This window comes from Carassius auratus, chromosome 49 (genome assembly GCF_003368295.1).
Source record: "Carassius auratus strain Wakin chromosome 49, ASM336829v1, whole genome shotgun sequence".
Lineage (NCBI taxonomy): Eukaryota > Metazoa > Chordata > Actinopteri > Cypriniformes > Cyprinidae > Carassius > Carassius auratus.
This window is the reverse complement of record NC_039291.1, coordinates 13,335,474-13,358,626: the sequence shown is the minus strand read 5'-3', so window position 1 is coordinate 13,358,626 and position 23,153 is coordinate 13,335,474. Positions and strand designations below refer to the sequence as shown.

The window sequence follows — 23,153 nt, the reverse complement described above, 5'->3', positions numbered from 1 at the left end:
CACACTCATTAACAGAACACCGATTATGAACACCAGTTAACTTCGGACTAATAGGATAATCTATGCAGTTCTCAACTGGTTTCCCGGTTCCTAATACAGAATCGCGCGCAAAATTTAGACACAACAAAATGCCTCGTAGCTGTTTTTGGCAGCTCTTTTTAGGAACGAGATGCCACGCCGAATCTCAGACAGACTCTGAACATAAGTGTCTACAGCAGTCTCTACAAGGGCAAAAGTCAAAAGGCAGCTCGACCCTAATAAGAGAAGGCATCAGGGGTCCCAGAGACGTGACCTGGGTCATGGTGGAGTAATACAATCTAACCATCTGTTTAACACCCATCACTGCATGTGATGTAATGATAAATTGCAAAGAAAGCATTTAAAATGAGCTTAGATTAAGATAAGATATAAAGCATTTCAATTGTTAACTCACAGCATTATTGGATTAGAAGAGTATGTGTGTGTGTGTGTGTGTGTGTGTGTAAAAACACACAAAAACACAGAACAATGTATCCAGGAAATAATATATAAGTCAAGGCACTAGGTGAATATATATATATATATATATATATATATATATATATATATATATATATATATATATATATATATATATATATATATATATATACCTCCTTGAATGTGAGAGAATTTCCTGCGGTGACAGACAGCCAGGCTTGATAAACGCTACATTCGTTTTGCACATATTACACAACATATGGGCAGAGACAACATGTAACATTGTGCACATTTCTAAATTAGCAGCCATGTGTTTTATTAACTAAACAATCAAAAAAACAAAAAAAATGATCCAGCCTTTTTATAGTGTATGAACTTTCACATGAGGCCGTTTTCACAGCGTCAGGTGTAATAAACCGCCTGGACTTTGCCCACAGATTCTACATGGCGTGATTTATAGAGAACTATCTCCAGGAATCTGTGAATGGAGTATGCAACACACTTTTCAGAGGTAAAATATTCACTTATTTTAACCATTTCATGTCGATATATGAAAAAACTTGTTGTATCCGATTAAAAAACAACCTGAATTTGTAACAGAAGCTTTAAAATGGAATCATAACAAGGTCTATTTAAAATATATATAGCTTTTGAAAGTGCATAACAATGGCTTTTGTGCGCTCGGTAAATGACAGATGGCTTATTAATAGTTATCAGATGATAACTGGTATTTCCAACACTGGTAATGATTAATATGAGTTATGTGAAAATTAATCAAAGATCTATGTGTTTTCTGTATAATTTAAAAACAAAGTAGACATTTCTTCTTAGTGGTCTTGTTCATTTATAATGTAAATATGAAAACTGTAATCATAATAATAATAAATATACTATAAAAATCCACATTTTAAACATGCAGTTGAATTATCTTTCTAAAAATCTAAGACCACACCATGTGACTGAATGCCACAGATTTGTGCTCACACTGTGTAGGTTGGGCTGTGATGAAGGACAGAGTATTAGGTGAGGAAGAAGAAATGGACGTGCATAGCAGCTTACGGAGGGCCCAGTCTCTCCGAAGTGTTTCCACCGATCGTGACCTGTCCTGGACTGAAGCTGGACTTAGAGACAAGAGGACTTCTGTCTCTCAACTTGTGGCACAGTGAGGGAGAAGCTAACCTTTCTTAGTTCACCAGTAGTTCACCAATAAATACATGCTCTTCCATCATTTCCTCATCATTATGATGGCCTTAACCTGCATGACCTGCAAGAATGTCTGAGCTGCTCTCGTAACATGAAAGTGCATTGGCACCAAGTTCTGGCGAAGGGACAAATGCAATAATTTAAGTACAATAAAAGTTTTCCATAAGATTCATTCACTACATATATTCGAAACGTTCTAAAGACATACAATACATTTGAGGGACAGATTAAATTTGAAGTTGTTATCCACTGAAACTCTTGCTTGATATTTAATTACCATTCACTTCCTCTGTTTGAAAACAAGAAGCTTAGACATTCAGCTAGAGATATCTTATTGTGTTGCAGACAAAAAAAAAATGGTTTGGAAAGACATGAAGGTGAATAAATTATGATAGAATATTCAATTTGAGTAATCCACTGCCAGTAATCCAATACAAGTTTTTCATTTGTTTGGTAATAAACTAAAAGGGACAGTTCACCCAAAAAATGAAACTTCTTTCATGATTTTGTGACTTTGAGTTGAACACAAAAGAAGATTTTTTTTTTTTTCATACAGTGAATATTTCTTCTCTTAATGGTCTCATTGTTAATGTGTAACTCTATGATAAAACTGTAAAGTCTGCCGTTAAACAGAAAGTGAAACTAACAAATCTATTCACTGGAATCGATTAAAGTAAATACATGACTTTATCAGAGCTTCTGAACATCATGTCTTCACCACCACCACCAGGTACCAAAACTCTCCTGGAAGAAAAGCCAAAGAAGGTGATTCGGGGGATATAAAGCATGAGGTAAACACACAACACCTCAGACACTCTATTAGATTTATTAAGTATTATAACATGGCTTTCTGAAATGCTTGATTCTGACTGGTCAGTCATGACAATCTGAGTTATTTTATTCCCCAATAATCATCGTTTGTTAATAGCAATGCAGTTTAATAACTGCTCATGCAGGTATCTGAAACTGACACTTCTTCACATTTCTCTCATATCACAATGCAAACTTGTTCTCTCGTTTCATTTAAATGCTGCTGGTGTCATTTCGCAACAGTTATCAACTGTATTTACTGTAAAATGAATCCAAAGGACTTTAGTATTAATAGTAAGCCTATGGTATTATGGTAAGTGTTTGTCTTGTTGCAACAAATTATTTATACAGTGTTATGGGTTATACAATGATAACTGGGATAAAACCGGTATTTCTACCCATCATGATTTATGTGGGAGGAAAAACTGTGTAATAAATGTTAAGATTGTACAATATTTCTTAAATGTCCTTATAAATTAGTTTAATTAATGAGCTAATAAACTATTTAAACTCATATTTTTTTCTTTAATTATTTACTTATGTAACAAGCAGCCATGTAACAAGATTTTAATAGTGTATAATGAGAATATTTTGCGATAACAACCAGCTGGATGTACGTGGTCTCTCACTAACATATTTGATACCATCGTAGTCCTAGGATTGTGAAGGTGTTTTCTTATTTATCTCCTCCAGCTCAATATGCGGACCACAACAATTCCTGTCAGTGAGAATGAGAGCAGAGTTGAGACACCAGTGAGGAAGACTGATGTCAAAGAGAGCTCCAGGGTCTCTCCTCTTTCCCGCAGTAAGTCTATGGAGAGTCTCCCTCGGCACAGACCTACAGGCACCACAGCACTCAGGGCGCTCTTTGAGTCAAAGATCACCACTCAGACTGAGTCCAAGAAGAGCAAGACGGCACCTGAATCAGCTAGCGCTGAGAAAGCCAATAACACTACTCTCTCCGACAACAAGGATGCTGAAGACACAAAGCCACAAGTACAGGTTAATAACAGCCATAATGAACAAGAGAAAGTGACTGAAGAGGTTCAAGTGATAACAAAGGTAAACAGTCGGACCTTAAAGAGATGTGCATCTGAGGATTTGTATTTACTGATGTAATAATTACGCTTTCAGAGTGCAAGAACAAAGCAGAGCATAATTCAATCTGATAGAAGAAAGACCGTTTCTGGCATTCATAGTGAAAAAATATCCTCTCCAGAGGGTGAGTACATGCATATGATTCTTAAGTTTTATAAAGATAAAATGGGGTGGGAGGCATTTTAAATATAATAAAAAAAATAAAAATAATATATATATATATATATATATATATATATATATATATATATATATATATATATATATATATATATATATATATATATATATATAGAAAGAGAGAGAGAGAGAGATAATTATATTATTTTTTTTAAAAGATAATTAAATAATACATATTATTTATTTACTATCTCACTGCTTGCCATGACAATCAGGAGTCGGGTGATAATTGAAATTTTATTTTATTATATTGTATACAATTTTGTGCTAGTGCTATAGATTATTTTACATATTTTTTATATATATTTTTGGGGTTTGTTCAAAACTCTAACCCAAATGATGAGCAATCTTAATACCTCTGCAAACACCACTAATAAGGATTCTAGTTCAAGGTTAAATTTCATGTTGACAGAGTGTCATGTGACCTAAATGTCAAGAGCAGCAAACTATATACTAGACCATGCAAGACACAAAACAAAAACCTATAATATTTCAAAGACTGTTAATTCACACTACCATATACTTTGTTTTCTAATATGTTGTTCATGATATAACTTGGGCCACATGTGAGAGGTCTCCACATTTTTTCTGAGGAAGCACCAGGTGAGATCACAGCAGGAGCAACAACTGTTCACACTGATATAAGATGAAAATAACATGCTTATTTTAGTCATTTCTGAGTGCTGGGTTGAGGCAGAATGGAAAAGTAAGGTATATATCTCAACAAGTGATTGACTCAGCCTGGTGTAGCAATAGCAGAATAGCTCCTAAAATAGCTGGCTGGCATTTATCCTTCCATGAGAGCCAGATGGGGTCAGCTGTTACCAGCTCAGAAACGGCCACAGGCTTGCTGACACACTTGGAGGACACACATGGCCACTAGACCAGTCAAGTATCATTACTGAACTAAGTAATAAAGTAATTCAGAGGGATTTGAATTAAGCTTATGAGCAAAGAGAATGAGCGCTGAATGGTGAGTTCATGTTTACACATTTTTAAACCGTTTTATTGTATTAAGTAGAGCATGTGCTAAAGAGGATTTCTCCCAACATGTCTGTTACAGAAGACCACTGTTGTGTGACAAAGGACACTGTATTTCCAGATTTTGATTATTCATTTATGTTTTAAAAACAGGCTGGAAAACAAGCTTAACCCTAACATTTTACTGTGGTTGAAACAATGGACATTTTGAAAAAAATAACTCACGAGCATGCTGAAATTAGTAAAAGAGGATGTCTATTTGGACACTTTGCACCATCACACTTTATTTTTAGACGTTTTAAAGTAAATGTTGTTAATTAATAGCTTTTGGAGAATGTATTTGTGGTCAAATGGACAACAAGATTCAACCAGTGGTTATTGAACCAAGAAAAATAATGATATAATCATTGTGATACTAAGATCAGTTGATAGCAAGAGTGATTTAAAGCAGGAGCACTCCCCAAGTAAATATTTTACTACAGTAAAAAATAGACTCAAATTGATCAGATAGTGGGTTTCTGTTCCTGCGTGCTATTCAGATACTAAAATACAGCCACAGTTGATCACAATTTTATTTCCCAGGCTTGAAGCAAGACAATATTTTGTCCTTGAAACTGATTATTAGTCTGTATCCTTCTGCTCACTCAAGCAAGCTATGTGCTGGTTCTTGGTTTGCGACTGGAAATCTCATTGGTATCTGTGTCACGGAGAGTCAGATGTTTTCCAGCCTAGTTTCTGAGCACACTTTGCACACTACACTGATGGCTTGCATTTATAGCAGCTGTCCACATTACTGTAATGAGAGCTGGCAGAGCAATAACCATGAAGATTTCAAAAAGAAAAACACTTACATAATTTAACATTAATAACAAAAAAAGCCTTAATGGAAGAGATTAACTGTTTTATATAAAAATGAATAAATTAATCACGGTTTCCAGAAACCAGAGGTCCGTGAAGTTCCTTTGGGGATCTGTGGATATATAGGATTTTATTTTCTACTGTCCAAATGTGACGCATGAATGATCTGTTGTGCAATAAAAAGTGTAATAGTGTTTGTTAGTGCTATAAAAATTTCAATCATTATAAGCTGTTATTGACCAAACACTGACTTTATTATATTTGGGGGTCCTTGTGTCCCCTGAAAAGTGTACAAAGGATGAGGGGGTCTCTGGGTGTGTAGAAACTCAATAAATTATGGTAGTCTATTAAATAGTAGATTAAGCACAATTATAAAGCACATATATCAGTCGAAGCTGATTGTAAAATTATAATAGATTTGGAAGGCTTTAGTATGATGATAGTATGTAAGGTTATGGATGGAGATGGTTTGGTTTGACACAGACTTTGCATCATCAATATTTACACTTTAATCTAAAAGTCCTGCTAAAAGTTTGCTGGGTTACAGATAAAACTACTTGCAAAACTAACAAACAATTTCCCTGACAAAACACATGCCTGCTCACCTCAGACTGAAAGACAAACTGTTCTTTTTAAATGAAATTCATAACTAACAGTTCATAAAATCTTTGGTGCCTCCTGATGAGTGTGTCGGTGTACAGTGTTGGCTGTGGGTCTCGGTTGTAAAAGAACAGATGTTGACCTTGATTTTATTCCTTTATTCAGGAAATTAAGAGACAAAGTTTGAGTCACAATAACCATATCATGATTCTGATCTTTCTGTTGCGTTTCAGAGGATAAAAGAAGGTCAGTCGCAGACTTCAGAGACAGCTCGGCTCTCTACGAATTGGAGAAACCCTCTATTTCTGTCAAAGCTTTGTCTGCACTATATCTGTCAAAAGTGGCAGCTGCAAAACCTGCAGGAAACCTCTTGAAACCAGTTAGTACTTGTAGCTACTTTAATTCTTCAAGATACACGTGGTGACCTTCGGGGCCAGGTGGATGAGACAGAGTAAAACAGGCAGCAGGAAGAAAATGCTGTTAAATAAAATGCATGTAACGATTTTTTTGGTTTATGTCAGTGCTCTAGCTAAAAGTTGCTAAAAAAAAAGCAAGCAACCTCACACATACTAATGATTTCCCTGTTTGTGTTTGGTCTAGGACCATAATCTCACTTCTCCAACTGGAAAAAAGCCAAACGCGATCAAGGTAAGGAAAATTAGTTTCAAATAAATACTTTAATCCAGTGGTAAAACTTATTTTGGCTTCTTTATTTGATTTAGAGTACAAATTAACCACTAGCAAACATCACCCCTGATGTCAATTCTGGAGAATTTTTTTTAATGTGCATGTGTAAATGTGTTTTATTAAAAATTAAGGAGTTTATGTCATATTATGCACCTTATTCTTAAAAATAAGAAGGCCTTTTTTTTTTGTCTGATTGTTTAGAGCTCTAATACATTGGCAGATTGTCTTTCTTTAATTGCATACTCACATAAATAACAAATTCTGGTTGTGAACTCTTAGCTTTTGAAATAAAATAATAAAGGAAATTGAACTGACTGTGTTTCATTAAGTACTCATTTGCAGGACAGAATATATAATCATTGCTGATGTTTTCACCGGTCTTTGCACGCATAATCACAATACTAACATAAGTTATAACATTCTCGACTGCGTGCATTCAGATTGCTGACATTATTAACTATTAGAATCTTTTGGCACAAAACACTGGTTTTCTCTGGCATGCGGTTTGGCTTCCTTACAGTTCAACAGGTATGTTTAACTCTTTAACCATTTATGTTTGCTCAAAATGAATAATAATAGGCTAATGCTACCTACAATAATCTAATGTGGTTGTTCTTCTTTTTTTAGATGGCTGAAGGTGCACAAAACAGCATTGCATATGCACCTGAATCAAATCCACCAATACACCATCTGGAAACCAACTCTGAAGAACATGAACGACCCTTTACTTCGCCACCCCCTACACGGGAAGCAATGTCCATTCTGTACCAACGCCAACAGAAATGCGAGCTTAGACGGCTGCTAAAACACACTTATCCTGAGTTAAAAGATTTAGACAGTTTGGTAGAAAAGGAGTTGGCTGATATTCTTAACTTAGACCCAGTCCCAGACACGGGATATCAAAGTGAGGTTCAGTCTAGGTGCTGGCTGTTTGAGAACCGTGAAATCAATTCAGTGGATACCCATGATCAAAAAGCACAGATGAAAAAGGAGTTTCAAGAGGGCGACATCAAGAGAACCGTCTGCATGTTTGAACAACCTTCGTCTAACTCCTACAACAAAGACAACAAACTCAACAAATCAGAAGAAGTGACATCAGAGGAGAGCATCAAGGTGGATGTGAAAGCAACGCGAAAAATGTTCGAAACTCATTCAATGGGCAGTCAAAACCCCTGTCCAAGAAAAAATATTTCTTGTGAGGAGGAAAGACAATCAGGCCAGAAACCTAAGAGTGATTCTGAAACTGATGGGAAAAAAACATCAGAAATTCGTCATAAAAGTCTAACCAGTGATGTCATTGACACAAACGAGGTGTTTGTAAGTATATCTAAAGCCAAACAGATCTTCGAAACAATATCACCTGACAAGAAGAACATTTCACCAGCAAATGACAACTTGATCCAAGAAGAAGAACTGCTGAGGGCAAATGTAAGAAACAGAGCTCAGATGTTTGAATCCACTCCACTTGATAGGATCAATCAGCAAACCAAAGAAGAATTAGAAACCATCCTGGAGAACACACAAGAAACGCTAGTTTCTTTATGCAACTTCAGTATCGTGCATTCTGATGGAACCATCCTTGAAGCTAATGAAACTGGCCATGTCAAGAAAGCAAGATATCATTTCATACAAGAAGAAACAAGAGCAGCAATTCATGAGGAAGAGATAGTGACTGGATCCATAAAGAGCATCATGCTTCAGATGCTTCCAGGAACAAACTTGAACCCAACTGTGACCTTCCTAAAAGAGGACAGTCAGGGCAATGTGGAGATTCAGCAAGTAGATGTCCCTATTCACCAACTTCCATTCACTCGAGATAAAGAGTGCAGAAATGCCAATGTGGTGCAGATTACTGAAGATCTACTCAGTCAAAAGAATTCACTGAGAAAAGGAGTCTTAATACAGGATGGAACCACAGGAATGAGAGAGATAACGGTGTATGCTCTATTTATCCACAGTGAGGACAGTACAGGGGTTATGGAGTTTGGTCAAGCTGATTTTAGAACCATTCCCTCAAGTCTAAGGAATGTTCCAGAGTCTGAAAATGGGGATCTGAAGACAGATAGTTCACCAGAAAGTTCTTCAGTATTAGATACAAGCAAAACTTCTAATAATGTGCAGTTATTCCAGAGCTGCATTGAGAAAGAAGACTTTGATCATCTAAAATGCCTGCAGGAAGCCTCAAATGTAGATATAGGTGCATCTACTGGGGATGCAACTGAGATTATATCAGGTAAAGTTAACAATATCAAAGCCCTTTTTGCTACAAATATAGATGACACAAGCTTTAACATTCAGTCCAATGAGAACAAGTCAAAATGGTCACCTAAAGAAAGATTGGTAAATGATGAAAAGGATAATGCAATAGCAACAATCCAATCTGAGCATAGTCCTGACACAGGGGACAATCTGAAAAATGAAAGGATTCCCCAAAATCAAGATATCATGAATGATGGAGTTGTTCTTCAAGCAGAGTTAGTTGACGTTGTTGAAGATGATGAGTTGGTGAATCTACAAACAGCCATCATGAAGCTTCATCAGGCGACAATGGAGGCAAAAGCTCTTCAGCAGAGTGTACAAGCAAAATATACCTCCCAGAAAAACCAAACCCACCAAATCTGTGATTCTGATTCAATGACCCAGGAGTTTGCACATGTGAAAAACAATGATAATGTAAGCGAGAATAACGAGCTCTCACAATATCCCAAAAATGAACTGGAAGAAGAAAGTAAGGAGGATGTCATGAGAGGTAGCATACAGTCAGCTCTTGATTCCTTGGGAAAATCAAACTTTAATGTCACAAAGGGTGATTTTAGAGCTGCCATGATTTATAGGAATTCTGGTAAAGGTTATGCAGGACAAAAAAAGACCAATGATTTGATGATGAACCAGATGAGGCAGCCAAGTGAAAGGACTAAAGAAAGTAAGTCAGCAATATCCTATCCTGTGCCTCAAGCTGAAAAGGAAGCTTTAAAATCACCTGAGGGAACTGACACAACACTTTGGGAAAGGTCAGTCTCCGTAGAAAAACCAGCTAAAAATCGTAAAACTCCCATTGGACCCAAACCAGCTATCCCACCTAAACCAGATCATTTAAAAATTAAGCCAAACCTTCTAGGTTCTGAAATTGACACGGAACGTCTCGACAAATGTCAAGTCCCTCCTGCTTCTTCAAAACCACCAACTGAGCAGATTAAACAATCTTCAATTTCCAAACCATGCCCAGACTCAATGTCTCAGGAAGATGCACACGAAAGTGTAGAGCATACTGATGCCAATGAAACAGAGCCTAGTAATACATCAGTGAAGATCACTGAACATCCTAGAGATGAAAAGCTTAATTGTGTTGAGGTTGTTGAAGAAACTCCAAAGAGCTCCCCAGAAAGCATTGTCAATGAATCTTCCTCTGGATTTCACGCAACTCTGCAAAACTTCAGGGTAAAGCAAAGTGGTTCAGTGCCTCCTGTAAAACCTAAAAGAATCAAAATGGCAGAAAAAAATCTGAAAAACACGGACAACACCAATCCATTCAACTCTACCACTTTGGAAACTGAGCCAGCACAAGGAATCACTCCTCCTCACGACAATGATTCCTCAGGCGAGACCTGTAAGACAGAGAGCGAAAACCGTAAGGAAAGAAATGATAAAAGTGATGGTCAACAAGTTAGTGGAGTGGTCAGACGGGAAAAGAAAATTAGAGGAGAGACTGAGGATGAGCGGAGGCAGAGGCTTTCGGTGCACATGGATGAAATCATAAAAGGAAATGTGCCAGCTGTCATGGAGATCTTTGACAAGCTCAAAAAGCAAGAAGAACTGAAAAACATACTCTCCAAAATGGAAGAAATTGAAGAAGACACCAACAAAGTGGATGTGAGCTCACTTAAAAACATTTTCGAGAATGTTCCTGATTGGGTCGTGCCTCGAGAGCCAAAAATAGTCCCACCAAAACATACTGAAGCACCAAGTAAACCTGAGATGATGTCATCCATGGAGGTGGCTTTTGGGGACTTAGAGAAAGCTGGTACAGAGATAATCTATTTAAAAGACCAAACGCTTGCCAGACTCATGGATATAGAGGAGGCCATTAAAAAAGCTCTTTACTCAGTATCAACTTTGAAATCTGACTCTGACATTCTAGGACTCTCTGGTCTCTTCAGGGAGTCAATGGTGACTGTACAAGGTTCATCTCCCTCAGGTAATATCAGGACAATCAGCATTGGGTCAAGCAAATCACCAAAAGCTCAAAACCAGATCGGAAAGATGGTTTCTGAACAGTCAATGACACAAAAAACCCCAGAGCTTTTTATTCCCACAACCAAACAGAGATCAGCCTCACCGACATCGCCTTCATTTATTTCCATTCAGTCTGCAGCGAGGAAGCCTTCGGAGCTGCCATCACCTCAGATCAGTCCCCAGAAGGAAGAACCAAAGGAAGAGACCAAGCTACAGTGCTGCTGTAGTGTGCCTTCAGACCGCAGGCAATGTTCTGTCACAAAAGAGTCATCCTCAAGCCCTGTGAAACCACGACGGCAGGTCAGTGTGCTGGAAGTGCAAACGAAGCCTGAAGAAGAGGGAGTCATCGGAACAAAAACCATCAGCGAGAACTACGAGAGGAAAGATTGCTTCGGCAACAAGTTCTACTCCTCGAAAACCTCCACGGTTGTGACAACCCAACCTGAAACCAGAACAACTTCTGAAAAGCTCATCATGAGCAGTCCAGCCACATCGGAAATTGTCACATACCCAAGAATCAACACACCTTTTATTAGAGAAGACTGTCCTAAACTGTAAACTGTTGGTTGTCATGTAACTGCATGATCTAATGATGTAACAGCCAATGCATTTTTGTACTTTCTGCTTGGTTATTTTTTTTCATGCAGTAATGCAGTAAAAGGGTTCTGATATTTCTGTGAATACAATATAGTTTGAATTACTGCCATATTTGTTAATAAAAATAATTGAAACGTGTCACGTCACATAACAAATTTCAGTAAAAAGTATGTTTACATACAAATCACATTATTTGAAGTTTCACACTTCTAAAATTGCTAAAAATGGGATTGGAAGGACTGAAACACAGTGATCAACAAAAGTATTTCCCCCAATTTTTCTGGTAACATTATTTGCTAAAAAAGTCAAGCATTTTAAAATGCCTAGCAGATCAGTATTTTATGTACATTCAAAGATGCTTATAAATCAAAACATATAATCCTGTGTTTTTAATAATCAATAACATTTCTATTTAAATGCTTTACATTTTTAAATCTATTTAACTATTTCAATGTACATTAATAATGATATTTTAAGCATTGCATTAAGTTATTTTGTTTGTCAATGTAAAATGTATTTATTTTTTAAGTATTTTTAGAATGTAATAATTTAGAAGCTTTATTGATCTTAAGAGGAGTGTTGCATCATGTTAGGATTCCAGACATTGAAAAAATTACCAAAGGAAAAAATAATAATCCAACTAATAGATAATGAAGCCAAAATACAGCTTTTACCATGACTATCTACTACATATCAAATACTATCATTTACACCAGTGTTTTACAAGCCAATGCTGCATAAAAAAAAAAAAATCCATCCTAATAGATTAAGTGAATTAAAAACTTATGGTACGGTGGTGTGTTAACCCTTCTATGTGACTGTAGTTTCAGCCAGCCACTCAGGAAACATGCTCAGCCTGTCTGAAACCAGTTTACCCAATGGAAAGAATGGCAGCTGACAAAATCATTTTTCACAAAACCTGTTTCTGCTGCAAACACTGCAAAAAGAAACTGAGGTAAGAATGTTTCTGATCATTATAAAAGCTTATGAACATCACTGAAATTGAAACATGTAAACACATTACATTTATTAGTCTAAGTGAGTCAAAATACTTTGGCATCACAATGCAACTAGATCATAAATCATAGCAAACTATTAAATAGGAAGCACTGAATTTGCAGTTTTGCACCAGCTTTCAGACTTTGCCACTTAGGCTATTAACCTACAGTACTTTGCTGGCATTGCAGTTGTTGCTTAAAACTGTTAATCTACAAATATGCTCCATATTAATGCAGTTTTTATAGGCAACAAATCATAAAAAATAAACATGCTAAAAAGATGTTTTGCTTGGTTTTAGCCTTCAAAGCTACGCACCTCTCTATGGGGAGTTCTACTGTGTTTTCCACTATCAGCAGCTTTTCAAAAGGAAGGGCAACTATGACGAGGGCTTCGGCCATCAACAGCATAAAGACCGTTGGGTACAGAGGAATGACACGAAGATCTTTTAGAACTACTGAACAAGTATATTGGCTGTAACCTTGTCCAAGAGATGGTCTGGTGTATGCAAATATGACGTTCAAGTCTTTTTGCAATTGTGCTTAACACATTTAAATCAAATATAAGGATTCAACATGAAAATAACTTGATTTCGTAGAGCAGTTTATATCTATATATATGAATATCATGCCATATATTCTAAAATGTTTCTGTTTGAGACCTTGATGAAAATTTGTTTTAGAGCTGTAATACAAAATACTTTACATAACTGGTTGATGTTGATGATCTTAATTTTTATGTGCTGAAAATAGCATGGATGTCAGGGATAAAAGCAAACATGCAGATGTGTACAAAGCTTTGAGAAGCCATTTCATTGTCTCAATTACTAAACTTAATAAAATAAATTCTTGCTTCATTGAAGGCTTTCTAGTTGACCCATGTTTGCTGAAGCATCTGAAAATCACTGAATAAAAACAATACTACACATTTTCAATAATAAAGAATTCACTGATTTTGACTAGTTTTTAAACTGAAATGATAAGAGTACAAATTCATTTTAATCAATAAAACTTCACAACATGATACTTGAAAACCGAAAAGTAAACAGTCATAACTCTGTCTTATTTTCCTCATTCACACATCTTAATAAAAATCTTTGTAGTTGCCAACTTCACCTACATTTTTCCATTCTGGCTTTCCCTGATCCCCATGTAAAAGGAAAATTAAGAAAAGTAAGATTTAATTCTGAGTACTTTTTTTATGATTTATTATTGGAAGAGTTGTTTCATGAGTGAAGTTGAGTGAAATGTCACCAATATAAAGAAAATGACTGTATATAAACTCACATTTCAGTGTGATCATTTAAAATAATTTTCTAGAAAAGTTAACAGCCTAAGTCATTTGTGGATTAATGCGTATTGGAGATGCGAAGGACTGAGAGTTCTCTGACTAAGTCTAAAATATCTTAAACTGTGTTGCAAAGATGAACGGTGGTCTTACTGGTTTAGAACGACATGAGGGCGAGTTATTAATAAAACAATTATGATTTTTGGGTGAACTATCCCTTTAAGTCATGTTTTGCTTAGGGATCAAATACTTATTTCACTCACTGAAATGCAAATCCATTTCTAACCTTTATATAATGTTTTGTTTGTTTTTTTTCTGGATTTTTTTGGTTGGTATTCTGTCTCTATACTTTAAAATAAACCTACCATAAAAATAACAGACCCTTCATTTTTTCATTTTCCCAGCTTTTCAATGCTAGCAATTAATTTTTTCCTATTTTTAATGGACTGCTTTGTGGTGATTGCTACGAGCTGAAAAGAAAATACTTGAGTCAAATCTTTCTTTTACTTCCCTCCTATTATCTTTTGAATCTTCCCAATAAAACAGGAAAGTTAAGAAAAATATTTTCAATTATTTAACAATTAGTAGACATTATATATATATATATATATATATATATAATAAAAATGTATAATAAAGTGAAACACTGCTTTAAAATAATTAAGTTGCTTTTGATTATTCCAGGCCGTTCTTGCACACAATATGCTTAAATGAGATTTCTTGGAAAGTAAACAACAACTTCAGCAGTTTCAGGCAGATTTATGCTTCCTAAGATCTCGCTGTGATTATTGGCCCCCTCACAGACAAAGACAAAGACAAACCAAGAAAGCTCACAAAGTGTCTTTTGTAGTTGACACCACCTCCCATCACCTTATTTATGAAGAACACAAAGGCCACGAGTGAAACATCCCATATAAAATCAAACCAATGGCAAATTACATTATGTACATGCTCCACTGAGTTCATCCACATCAGAAATACACATGAATACTTAAGAGTTCAATTCCAGAGCAGGAAAAAGCTAAACACCAAAGTTTTTATCAGGTAATTCTACCTTTTCACAGAGATGCTTATAAAAATGAGCATAAGTCACAGATAATGTCAAAAATTAAAACCAAAATTCACAAATTACTGCAAAATCTAAAAAAGGAGAGATATGTGTGATGCAAAAATGTGTAGAAATATTAAGGCAATAACTTTAGAGCAGCATTGGTAACATTTGCAAATGTGCCAAGTTGAGATAGAGGCAAAAATAATAATAAAAAAAATACCAACACCAACAAGGGGAAAAATAAGTAAAACCAGACTTTAGGAGTGTTCATTAGGGCTCAATGACACCAAATAAACAATTTAATCATATTCAGCTAATCTGTAGCATTTGTAATATTTGTGAATTGTAGTGTAGTGTAAGTCATTTTTGTGAAAAAGTAAAAGTTGTTTGAAATTTCAAAAACAGATTCTGTAAATATTCATCAAGCTGCTTTAAACTGAACCTAAGTTAATAATGCATGCGGTGTGATAAAACATGCTAAGCTGCTTCTCTTCAAAAGCATAGAAAAAAAATAAAGGTTTACAACTATAGCTAAAACCATTTACTATTTTCCTCTATAAACTCCATGTTTCTTTGAGTTTCACTCTTCTTTTATGCACTCAACAGTTATATTGGAGGCATTTTTTACATTGTTCATTTTTAGGGTGTCTGTTCAGATTTAGAAAAATTAAGACAAAAAAAAAAAAGGATAAACATATATAAAGGTTATATCTGGTTATGATAATTGCATCCTTATACAAAAAAATTGTAAACTTTATTTTAATCGATTCCTACAAATTCTGATCGTTCTCAAGTTTGTGCAACTCTTCCGCTGGGCCGTTTGGAATCCTATGGGCTGGTGCTAGGGTACTTTTCTCTTTGGCAACAGTGGTTTCTTTAGGGCAATTGAAAGAGAAAAAAAAATACATCAATGTGTCATTCTGTTGGTAGTGTTGGGTTTGTTTTCACATTTGTAGGCAAGTCATGGTCCCGCACAGAGCCTAGGTTTAGCTAATGCTGAGCTGAGCAAATCCCAAGAGTTTGACATCATCAGTAATCTCAGGGCCCTCAACGCAAGAGGCCTGAAAAACACCACACATGACGAGTTACTGCAAAACACCAATGAGGACTAACACACAGTGGCTTTAACCAAACCAGAAGACACTCACCAGTTTAAAAGTGACATTTTTATTGGAATGAGGCTCTTCGACGATCTTCTGCAAATTTGCAGCCACTGAAATGGACATGAAACAGAAGTTTAGGACCATGACATATTATAATTAAGAATTCATCATAAGCAGCCTTCAGAAATCAGTCTAAATATGCTGAAACATTTTATCACTATCCATGTTGAAAATGGTTGTGCTGCTTAATATTTTGGTCGAAAAATCTGATACATTTGTTCAAAGATCAGTATTTTTAATAACCACAAAAAAAATTCGATATATTTTAAAGCATTTATTTGAAATAGAGTCTAATTAATTTAATGCATTAGTGCTCAATAAAACTATTGATTTCTTTAAAGAAAAAAAAGAAAAGAAAAAGATGATAATGAAAAGAATCCTTACCTATAACTAAATCTCTCCCATCTACCAAGCCGGCCGATACCAGCTCCTGAGAAACCCCATCTGCTGTGTCTACAGAGAAAGAAAATGCATGTAATGCATTAACTCTGCTTTAAAATGACTTGCTTAGACCAATAAACTCTCAGTCTGGCAAATTACAACCTCCTGTATATTTGAACTGACAAGCTTGTAGATCTTCCAGAATGAGGCTGACAACTTAATAACTGATCAGATGCACACAACACGCTCCAGTCAGTTCAGAGAGCAGAACATGGTGCAGACAAAATGCAGATGCAGAGAGTTGGTGCTCTTTGACATCAGATGGCCTTTGCTGGAGATAAAGAGTAACTGATTCTAAAATGGAGTTAAGGGGATACACCACCAGAAAATAAAAATTTTTACATTAATCACTTAACCCGATGTCGTTCCTAACCTGTAAAAGCTTCATTCATCTTCAGAACACAATTTAAGATATTTTGGATGAAATCCGGGAGGCTTGTGATTGTCCCATTAACTGGCAAGTAAAGTACACTGTCAGGAAAGAAAAATATGAATGACATCGTCAGAATAGTTCATCTTTCATCTGTGGTTCAACCGTAATGTTATGAAGTGATGACAATACTGTTTGTAAGTGAAGAAAAACATTTCATAACGTTACAGTTGAACCACTGATGGCAGATGAACTATTCTGACAATGTTTTTTCTGGGCCTTGACAATGGTATTTCCTTGGCAGTCTATGGGACAGTCACAAGCCTAACGGTTTTCATCCAAAATATCTTAAATTGTGTTTCGAAGACAAACAAAGCTTTTACAGGTAAGTGGGGGTAAATGATTAATGACAACATTTTCATTTTGGGGTGGAATATACCTTTAAATTGATTTGTTAAACAATAGAACTGCCCAAGTGTATTAATCAAACTGACTGAGATTGACAAATGTGACAACTGTCAGGGTTTTTTTTTTTTTTTAAGTCATGAACACTTTGGGAATACATCTGCATTAAAGGGATTCTCCGCCCATAAAAGTGACACTGATTTACCAACTGGGGTCTGATGGATTGCCATTTTGTTTGTTTAGCATGTTTTTTCAAGTGTCATCTTTGAGGGACCCATTCACTGCCAGAAAATAAATATTCTTCTAAAAATCCAAGTTTGTGTTCCAGAGAAGAAAGAAAGTACAGCTGGGACGGCCTGAGGGTGTGTATCCCTTTAAGAGCGTATTGTGAAGATTTATTAAAGTGTTACTATTGCTTGATTTACTTGCTGACCATTAGCCACATCTTTACGCTCTTACCTCTACCAGGCATGAACTCAAATCGTATGTCATTCAGTTCCTTTTTCAAGTTTCTATAGGACAGGAGGAGAAATAGAAGTCATCTACTGCTCCTGTCAACACTGGATCAATGTCAATAAATGACTCAAAACATAAAAAACCTACAAATACATCTTACCTTAACCTTAATACTAAACTGATCGGGGTCTGTGAGGCATCGGCTCCAGGAACTGAGGCCTGCAGACAGAGACAGAGGATCAGACTCTATGTACAGACCGAGGTGGCATAATTTCCTATCTTCATGCTTGATACAACAGCTTTGACTGGAATAAAGATAGGTAGTGATCTACCTGGTCAGGGTTCGCAGCTGGGGTTGGGGTTGTGTGTTGAGTGTTGGCCGGGCCCTGGCCAGCAGCTTGAGGTAGTTCAGACTGAAGGTGACTGCTGAAAGGCTGGAATATCTACAAATACATGCACAGACCCACACCAACTTTTATAAATTATAAATATAATAAAAACTTTGAAATATAAACTGGTCATTACTAAAAAAAATTATATAGTAACCTATACATAGTATAGATACACTTCAGTGGAATCAAGTTATAGTTTGGAAATAAAATGTTTTTTTTGTTTTTTTTTGCTTTTTAATTCAACTTAAAAAAAAAAAAAAAAGTATTTAAAGTCATGATTTTCCAAATAAAATGTTTCATTACATTTTACAACAGGCACTGCATAGCAGGATACAGTATTCCGCAGAGTGCCCCAATTATTTAGCAAAATAGAATGGGTCATCTACATATTTAATGCATACTATGTATCATATAAATGCATTTATGATACATAGTACACACTGCAGAAATCATAGGAATAGTCCATTAGTATTGTTTTTGGAAACGTTCCTTATGGTCTACATACCTCTGCATTCTGGAGTCCTTCTAGTATTCTTGGTGACTGTGTGAGAGAGATAAGAGGTCAAAGGTCAAGCTCAAATCTCTTGGAATAATACATCATGGTTTGGGTTACTGTAATTCAGCTTCGGATTTGAATGCACTGTAGTAAGGAATGAAGCCGGGATTTAAGGTCCTTCATGAGTATTTTATTTTACACTAGTGCTATAAGTATTTTGCCGTTTTAATAAAATATCATTTAAGAATTGAAGGACTACTGGAATTGTTTTAAGATACGCAGCCAAATGACACAATATCTGCCTAAAACATACTCTATTCAATAGGATCAACTTTAAACATCCAGTGTATTCCCAAACTGACACAATTAAATACTGCCAATTAAATTGAAGACTTATAATACTGTTGATTTGTTTTAATCAGCATAGATAGATAGATAGATAGATAGATAGATAGATAGATAGATAGATAGATAGATAGATAGATAGATAGATAGATAGATAGATAGATAGATAGATAGATAGATAGATAGATAGATAGATAGATAGATAGATAGATAGATAGATAGATAGATAGATAGATAGAGATTTCTATACTGGAATACAAACATCATGTAGTGACCAGAAGTGACCATATTCCATGTTAGTGCTTAAACCAACAGAAGTCTCATTATGAGGCTGTTAAACAGAATCTGGAGGGTTATCAGAGATCACTGATTTGGTCAGTATGTCAAAGTTATAAATAAAAACATGATACAGATGGCATCCAGGAAGCACACATCATCACTATATTAAGTCAGTCTCTGTTTTTTCTAGCAAGAATGGTTTGGTTACACTATTTTTGCTTTGCCACACTTTAAACACCATTGAGATTAGAGCATGTGGTTAAGCTTAAAAAGCTGGGTAGGTAGGTAATTATGTAGCACATATAAGCTATAGGTTCATAATAAGCAGAGGATACTGAGCAAAAGTTATCACATTAAGCAATCTAAATGATTATATGCTAGACATCAAGAATGTTAGCAGATATATTATGCTCTCTAAACAAATGTTCTTTCTCATTATCTAGCACTTCCAATATCTGCGTGTCCTAAGGTTTTGTCTGATGAGTGTGCTTCCTTGTTAAGCAGAGGCATCTGTATCAGCTGGAAAACTGAACAACCCTGGGTGGGGGCAGCTCAAGAGGCTGAGAGAAACGGACTTGTCGCCTTGTCGACTTGGACTGCTGCTCCTTTAGCGGCAAACACAAAACACAGAGCTCAGGGATGAGAGGTGCCATGACAGCCAACAGCATTACAAACACCACACACAAAGAGCGCACACCACTGGTGCTGGAACTCGCAAAATGATGTCTTCAGCAAGGGTCTGAAATTCTGCTTGTGTGTGTGTGTGTGTGTGTGTGTGTGTGTGTGTGTGTGTGTGTGTTACCCGTAAAGCAGCAACAGCAGCTCTACCCTCCTCGCTCTCCTCGTCCAGTTCATCATCACTCCATTCCCACTGTCCATCTTCTGTTTTATGGAGTCTCCCGCTGGAGCCAGGAACTCGCCGAACCTACACACAAACGCACACAATGAGTAAATTAAAACGAATTATTCAAAAACGACAACATCATAAAATAATAGGAATAAGACCTAATAAAACACCATACTAAATTTCCCTCACCTTTCTCGCTCTCTCTTTAATTGTAGGTGCTTTCTGTAATAATTTCTCCTGCAGGAATTCATTATTCTGCCAAATAAAAATGGAACACAAAGATAAATATTTTTTCAAAATGATGGTGATAACCACAATTATGGCTGAATTACAACATGGGCTGATATTCAGATTCAACTCCAGTTGATTCAAACTGTAGACAGGGAACTCCATCTGACAGAGTTTATCAGGCAGTTGAAGAGATCCGGATGCTGGGGTGCTTATCCCTGCTTTTGTTTAGATGCAGACATGAAGGCCCAGTAATGATAGGAATGCTGTAGTGAACTCATTTGGGATTCATACCCCCTTGTATAGGGGTATTTATATCCACATTTTTTTTATACAATAAAAACATACTCTCATGTCATTTCAAATCCATAAGCTGTTATCTTTTGTGAAATGTAAAAGTAGAGACTTCTAAATAATTTAAAGGTACAGGTTGTAGGACCTGCCACTAGAGGGCGCACTATCAAAACAATAACAATCGCATGGTTTGATGACGCTAAGAAGGAGCGTGGAATGATGGGATGTGTTGTCTTCTACCCAACCGCTGACGGCCATCAATCAGACGGAAAGATAAATCATGGATTTAACGCAAGTTCAACAATTTTTGCGAGTAGATTACATACAACATTACATGCATTGATTACATACATCAATGCAAAAACGCGATCAGACGATGGATCAGATGCGTCCTTGCACGGGTCTAGAGATGCGATGATTTGCGTTTGCCGTGTATGCCCCATAATACTAATCTTGTTGATCGTTATAATAGCATACGTTTTCTGTAAAGATACGAATCAAAACAACTCGCCTGTCGAGTAAAACACAACTGAGCTCGGCATCTCTTTCTAGTTGAAGTACTTCCGCATTTGTCCACAACACTGTTGTTATGTGCTTTCTAGTCAGTAAAGACGGTAACAAAGGGTAACTAACTACAGTGACAGGCGACTGCACTGCCCGGTGTCACTGTTTAGAATGGGCATTTTCTCATGATTTACAAGTAGTAGAAAACATTAGAGATATTGTTAGTAATCAGCTGGACAAAATATATAACACTAGCCTAGTAGTTTTTGGATATTTTACGGCAAATATCTTACAAATTGTACCTTTAATTGTATTTAATTATAGTCAACTACTTAAAGCGGTAATTTGGAAGTTTGTTAATGGGGTAAAATGTTGATTCAGAATTACTTTATTATATTCAGAAATTTGCCTATGAATTAATAAAACTGTTAATCACTAAAATGTATTTGTGTAACACGAAATTTAAGTTTTCTATAAACACCTCTGCATTTTGATTCAAATATAGTGTGAAAACACTGTATGGATTCAGAAGAAATACAGTATGGATTACGTTTTGAGTGTGTTTTCGTTTTTTGTCCTGTTATTGAGTATGAAAATGGCATATTAATAATTGTTGTTGCATTAAAAAAAAAAAAAATCTTTAATGTTATAACAGAAGTTAGAATGACATACAGATTTGCAAAAACATGAGGCTGAATAAATGATGACAGGATAACATGGAACAATAATAAAAAATAAAAAAAAGTATTTGAAGTAAGATTCTTACCTTGGCTTTCTGGAAGAATTTATGTTTTAAGAGTTCTGATGATGTCGGCCTGAAAAGCAAACACTATTGAAATATACTTGCTTCGTTATGTCACCATTAACAGTCAATAAAAATAAAATCTATATTTTTTTCCTCTTTCAAAAATCTTACATCGAAAAAGTGCACTTTTAGAAAATGGTTAAAACCATATATTAGCCAAATAAAATATTTGAGGATTTTTTTTTTTTTTTAAATTGAGCAGTTCATCACATGACCAGCTAGATACTACATGACACACACACACACTACTGTTCCAAAGTTTGGGGTCAGTAAGTTTTTGTTTTTTAAGAAATGTATTCTTTTTCAGCAAGGATGCACTGAATTGTTCCAAAACCGACAGTAAAGACACTTCTAATGTTACGAAAGCTTTCTATTCATAAAAAATCCAGGAAGAAATATATTATGCAGCTCAACAGTTTTTAATATTGATTAGTAAAAGAAATGTTTCTTGAGCAGTAAATCAACATATTAGAATAATTTCTGAAGGATCAGGTGACAAAAATCAGAGAAGTTAAATAAAAATTGTAATATATTAAGTTATTTTAAATGTAGTAATATTTCACTATATTACTTTTTTACTGTATTTCTTATCAAATAAATGCAGCCTGGGTGAGCGTAAGAGACAAAACATTTTTTTTTTTGAAAAACCCCAAACCTTTGAACAGTCGTGTATTTTTCTTACATGACCTAACGAGATCATTGCTGCTCTGCTCAGCACCTTTTCTCTGGGTCCCTCTGCAAACATGACGAGATCATCTTCCTCAAGGATTTCCCATATTTCTTCACCATCTCCTTGTCTGTGATTCCAGTCTCAAGACAAGGAGGATCATTCTGCAGGGTCAACATCAACACCTGCAAACACACACAACAACGTGTTTCTCATTTGATTGATGCATGACTGTTTTGAAACAGCTGTAAGATTCATTAGAGCTCGTATGGGACTGTATCTCCTGCTCTATCCTCACCTTCATAGGAGGGTATTTATGGTAAGGAGCTGTGCCTGTGGCCAGCTCGATGGCTGTGATCCCAAAACTCCAGATGTCTGCTTTGAAGTCGTAACCTTTCACCTGCACACAAACAGTCACAGA

General features: G+C 35.8%; 2 protein-coding genes across 5 annotated transcripts in view; one reads left to right on the top strand and one right to left on the bottom strand.

Annotated features, from left to right (window-relative positions):
• The first annotated feature begins 866 nt into the window (after positions 1 to 866).
• LOC113066303 (xin actin-binding repeat-containing protein 1-like) lies at positions 867 to 12,311 on the top strand. Of its 4 annotated transcripts, none has more exons than XM_026238176.1 (8): positions 867 to 970; positions 1,453 to 1,621; positions 2,393 to 2,453; positions 3,166 to 3,534; positions 3,607 to 3,694; positions 6,423 to 6,568; positions 6,790 to 6,837; positions 7,504 to 12,311. In XM_026238176.1, the coding sequence occupies exons 2-8, from the start codon at positions 1,464 to 1,466 to the stop codon at positions 11,665 to 11,667; spliced, it is 5,034 nt and encodes a 1,677-aa protein (XP_026093961.1). In that variant the 5' UTR covers positions 867 to 970; positions 1,453 to 1,463; the 3' UTR covers positions 11,668 to 12,311. The 4 variants fall into 4 exon arrangements, with proteins under 4 accessions (XP_026093961.1, XP_026093962.1, XP_026093963.1 ...); XM_026238177.1 differs by having other exon boundaries at positions 884 to 970; positions 1,432 to 1,621; XM_026238179.1 differs by lacking the exons at positions 867 to 970; positions 1,453 to 1,621; positions 2,393 to 2,453; positions 3,166 to 3,534; positions 3,607 to 3,694 and adding an exon at positions 4,490 to 4,723.
• A 2,421-nt stretch (positions 12,312 to 14,732) lies between these two features.
• Positions 14,733 to 23,153, bottom strand: part of LOC113066305 (serine/threonine-protein kinase OSR1-like) — a 43,043-nt gene continuing 34,622 nt past the window's right edge. Inside the window, exons 7-18 of the mRNA XM_026238180.1 lie at positions 23,031 to 23,132; positions 22,784 to 22,917; positions 22,027 to 22,075; positions 20,424 to 20,489; positions 20,190 to 20,312; positions 18,773 to 18,808; positions 18,208 to 18,318; positions 18,036 to 18,094; positions 17,879 to 17,931; positions 16,588 to 16,656; positions 16,189 to 16,253; positions 14,733 to 16,101 (exon numbers count right to left, since the gene is read on the bottom strand). Of these exons, the coding sequence (XP_026093965.1) occupies positions 16,027 to 16,101; positions 16,189 to 16,253; positions 16,588 to 16,656; positions 17,879 to 17,931; positions 18,036 to 18,094; positions 18,208 to 18,318; positions 18,773 to 18,808; positions 20,190 to 20,312; positions 20,424 to 20,489; positions 22,027 to 22,075; positions 22,784 to 22,917; positions 23,031 to 23,132 (942 nt within the window). The 3' untranslated portion in view covers positions 14,733 to 16,026. The remainder of the gene's footprint in view (positions 16,102 to 16,188; positions 16,254 to 16,587; positions 16,657 to 17,878; positions 17,932 to 18,035; positions 18,095 to 18,207; positions 18,319 to 18,772; positions 18,809 to 20,189; positions 20,313 to 20,423; positions 20,490 to 22,026; positions 22,076 to 22,783; positions 22,918 to 23,030; positions 23,133 to 23,153) is intronic.

Coding starts and splice junctions, on each gene's coding strand:
- LOC113066303 (XM_026238176.1), top strand. CDS start 1,464: ATGAAGGACAGAGTATTAGGTGAGGAAGAAGAAATGGACGTGCATAGC. Junction 1,622..2,392: donor GTCTCTCAACTTGTGGCACA/GTGAGGGAGAAG, acceptor CACCACCACCAG/GTACCAAAACTCTCCTGGAA. Junction 2,454..3,165: donor CGGGGGATATAAAGCATGAG/GTAAACACACAA, acceptor TATCTCCTCCAG/CTCAATATGCGGACCACAAC.